Below are 3,258 nucleotides of genomic sequence, written 5' to 3'. Positions count from 1 at the left end.
TGGATTAAGGTATCTTTATTGAAAAGCAAACAAATCTCGCATAAAAAGGTCAGGACAAAGAAGTCAGGGAGGAAATAAATTGAACATTTATCACATTTCATCAGGAGAGACAAGGGCAGGACTTGGGGTTTGAATGTTGGTTTCAAGAAAGAAGGACATTTAATTTAAAAGCGTCCAGAGCGTTCTCTATCTCTTGACCTCCGTCTCTCTCGTTCTCTTCCACCTCCTCTATTGCGTTCTCTAGAGCGAGAGCGGCGTTCACGGGAACGTGAACGGGAGCGATGCCTGCGTAGGAGAGAGAATAAATTTACTAACGAGTCCAAAACCAGTCCATTATACAGTACCTTTGAAAAGTTTGGAGTGAGTAAGCTTCGTTTTTTTTTTAAGGAAAAAAATTATTCATCAAGTAAATTGATCAAAAGCGACAACAAGGACATTTATGTTTCAAATAAATTCAGTTAATCTGCACTTTCTATTCATCAAAGAATCTTGAACAAACAAGCGTCACAGTTTCCACAAAATATTAAGAGATAATAAGAAATGTTTCTTGAGCATCAGCATATTAGCATGATTTCTGAAGGATCCCGTGACACTGAAGACTGGAGTAATGATGCTGAAAATTCAGCTTTGCATCACAGGAATAAACTACATTTTAAAATATACTCAAATAGAAAACAGATTATAATATTTCACATTCACTTATTTAATTTAATTGTACTTTTTATTTTTAAATGCAGGCTTGGTGAGCAGAAGATATTTTAGCATAAAACATTTACAATAAATCTTACCAACCCCAAACCTTTGATGGGTAGTGTATATAAATGATGCTGTCACTTGTTTCACAAAAGAAACTGCAAAAATGTGTGTAAGGCTAACCATTTGCACAAATTTAGTATGCTGTTATAATAAGGATCTCTTATCTTTATAACAGATAATAATAATAATCAAGCTCTTATAGAGGCCTAGTGACAGCGATGTAAGAATTGCAAGATCTGCTCAAGTGTTCTGTAACAATCTTTATTCTTTTGAGGAGTTTTAAATCAGACAGACCTCTTCCTCCTGCGGCCATACAGTTCTCTTCGGAGTTCCCTTGAGATTGGCTTCAGGTGCATGAAGTTGCAGAAGCCTCCTCGAGTGCACTCTCTGCAGGAACACACAAGTACTGCAATCAGTCACAGTGAAGCCAGTGAAAGCAGTTTAAGAAAACACCTTCACCTGAATCAACAAATCCTGTGCAATGGGACAGTTGAACAGTTGACTCAGGTTTAGGCACCAGGTATCAGTAAACAACAATTTGGGAAGGAAACATTTATCTGTGGGAATGCAGCATTAGAGTGCACGGCGTTGTTGTGCGTTCCTGTAGAAGGGAAGATGTGCAGCACTCTCTGATGCTCTGATTATTCAGTCCCTTACCCCATTTCATACTGTCGACAACAGGCCTCTCTGAAATCAGTGACAGGCGAGAGCTCAGCATGGATGGGCTGGCCATTAAACCAGCGGTTATTCAAGTTAATCACCGCTTTCTCTGCATCTTCCTCACGGCGGAACTACACACACAAACATACAAATTCATTTTCATAATAATGAAAACATCATCTGGGTATCATCTTGGTAACGCTAGCAATAAGACGACAGTAAAAATTTAGAGATACGTTGAACTGTTAAATTCCGAGTTTGAAATTCTAACTTTATTACAAGTTCAACAATGACAATCAGTTTTAAGCAGTAAATTAAAATAAATGACTACAACGTAAACACATTGCAAATTCTCTCACCTTCACATAGACATTTCCCACCAAGTGATCTCCTAAATTATCACACACATTCATCTCCTCAACCTCTCCATATTTCTCTTCCATTTCAGTGAAGACCTCCTGTAAACAAAGAATTTAAAGTGATATTGGAGCATAAAATCTGCAATTTGTTTTTTTTTCTTTTTAGCCTAAACACAACTGATGTAACAAACAAGGCCAAACTGTATCATGCATCTGCACCATTATTCTGAAATCAATTGTGTCACTTCATCTCCTCAACCTCTCCATATTTCTCTTCCATTTCAGTGAAGACCTCCTGTAAACAAAGAATTTAAAGAGATATTGGAGCATAAAATCTGCAATTTTTTTTTTTTTTTTTTAGCCTAAACACAACTGATGTAACAAACAAGGCCAAACTGTATCATGCATCTGCACCATTATTCTGAAATCAATTGTGTCATAAGGCATACACCCTCCATTCAAAAGTGTGGAGATAGTTAGATATTTCAATGTTTTTGAAGGAAGGCTCACTAAGGCTGCATTTCATTTGTTAAAACATACAGTAAATATTGTGAAGTGTTACAATTTAAAACAACACTTCTATTTGAATATATTTTCAAATGCAATTTAATTTTGAAGCTGAATTTTCAGCATCATTACTCCAGTCTTCAGTGTCACATGATCCTTCAGAAATCATTTGAATATGCTGATTTGCTGCTCAGGAAACATTTCTTATCGTTATTATCGATGTTGAAAGCAGTAGTGCTGCTTCATATTTTTGTGGAAACCATGATACATTTTTACAGGCTTTTTTGAGGAGAAAGTTTAACAGAACAGCATTCATTTGAGATAGAAATCTTTTGTAACAATTGAAAACAGTAGTGCTGCTTCATATTTTTGTGGAAACCATGATACATTTTTACAGGCTTTTTTGAGGAGAAAGTTTAACAGAACAGCATTCATTTGAGATAGAAATCTTTTGTAACAATAAAAAAAAAACACTGAGTGCTGCTTTTTAATTTCTTCAAAAAAAGGAAAAAATCATTTTGAAAAAAAATAATAATAATTATATATATATATATATATTTCCCCAGAACAATAATTTGAGGCCTTCACCAGATTTAAAAAATCCAGCACTGAGAAAAATAGTTTGCTTACAAATCTCAAAAATTACAATTGTAAGAAAAATATATATTTTATACAACAGCAATATCTAGCCTATGAAATAATGTAGAACAGAGCACTAGAGTGAATATTCATAATAGAAATGTCCTTGACTTTGGTTTGAACTTTGAACTCAAGCTTGGGAAAGACTATTTTGAAAATCCTTATTCGTGCCATTAGGGCCTTTCGCACCGCTTTAGTTCCAGAACTAAATGTACAGTACTAAAGTACTGGGACGATTTTGCCAGACTATTTCCCAGTACCATTTAAAGGGTTGCATTTGCACCGAGAGTGTGTACTAAGAAGTGACGTAAGCCGGTCGACAGCGTTGTCATTTGTG

At 35.4% G+C, this 3,258-nt stretch overlaps 1 protein-coding gene across 1 annotated transcript in view; it reads right to left on the bottom strand.

Moving 5' to 3' along the window:
- Positions 1–3,258, bottom strand: part of u2af1 (U2 small nuclear RNA auxiliary factor 1) — a 4,809-nt gene continuing 1,551 nt past the window's right edge. Inside the window, exons 5-8 of the mRNA XM_016241499.1 lie at positions 1,776–1,874; positions 1,414–1,547; positions 1,051–1,143; positions 1–285 (exon numbers count right to left, since the gene is read on the bottom strand). Coding sequence (XP_016096985.1) covers positions 165–285; positions 1,051–1,143; positions 1,414–1,547; positions 1,776–1,874 — 447 coding nt within the window. The 3' untranslated portion in view covers positions 1–164. The remainder of the gene's footprint in view (positions 286–1,050; positions 1,144–1,413; positions 1,548–1,775; positions 1,875–3,258) is intronic.

The sequence above is a fragment of the Sinocyclocheilus grahami genome, unplaced genomic scaffold, assembly GCF_001515645.1.
Source record: "Sinocyclocheilus grahami isolate Dianchi unplaced genomic scaffold, SAMN03320097.WGS_v1.1 scaffold624.1, whole genome shotgun sequence".
Classification (NCBI taxonomy): domain Eukaryota; kingdom Metazoa; phylum Chordata; class Actinopteri; order Cypriniformes; family Cyprinidae; genus Sinocyclocheilus; species Sinocyclocheilus grahami.
This window is presented reverse-complemented; position numbering and strand designations above follow the sequence as displayed.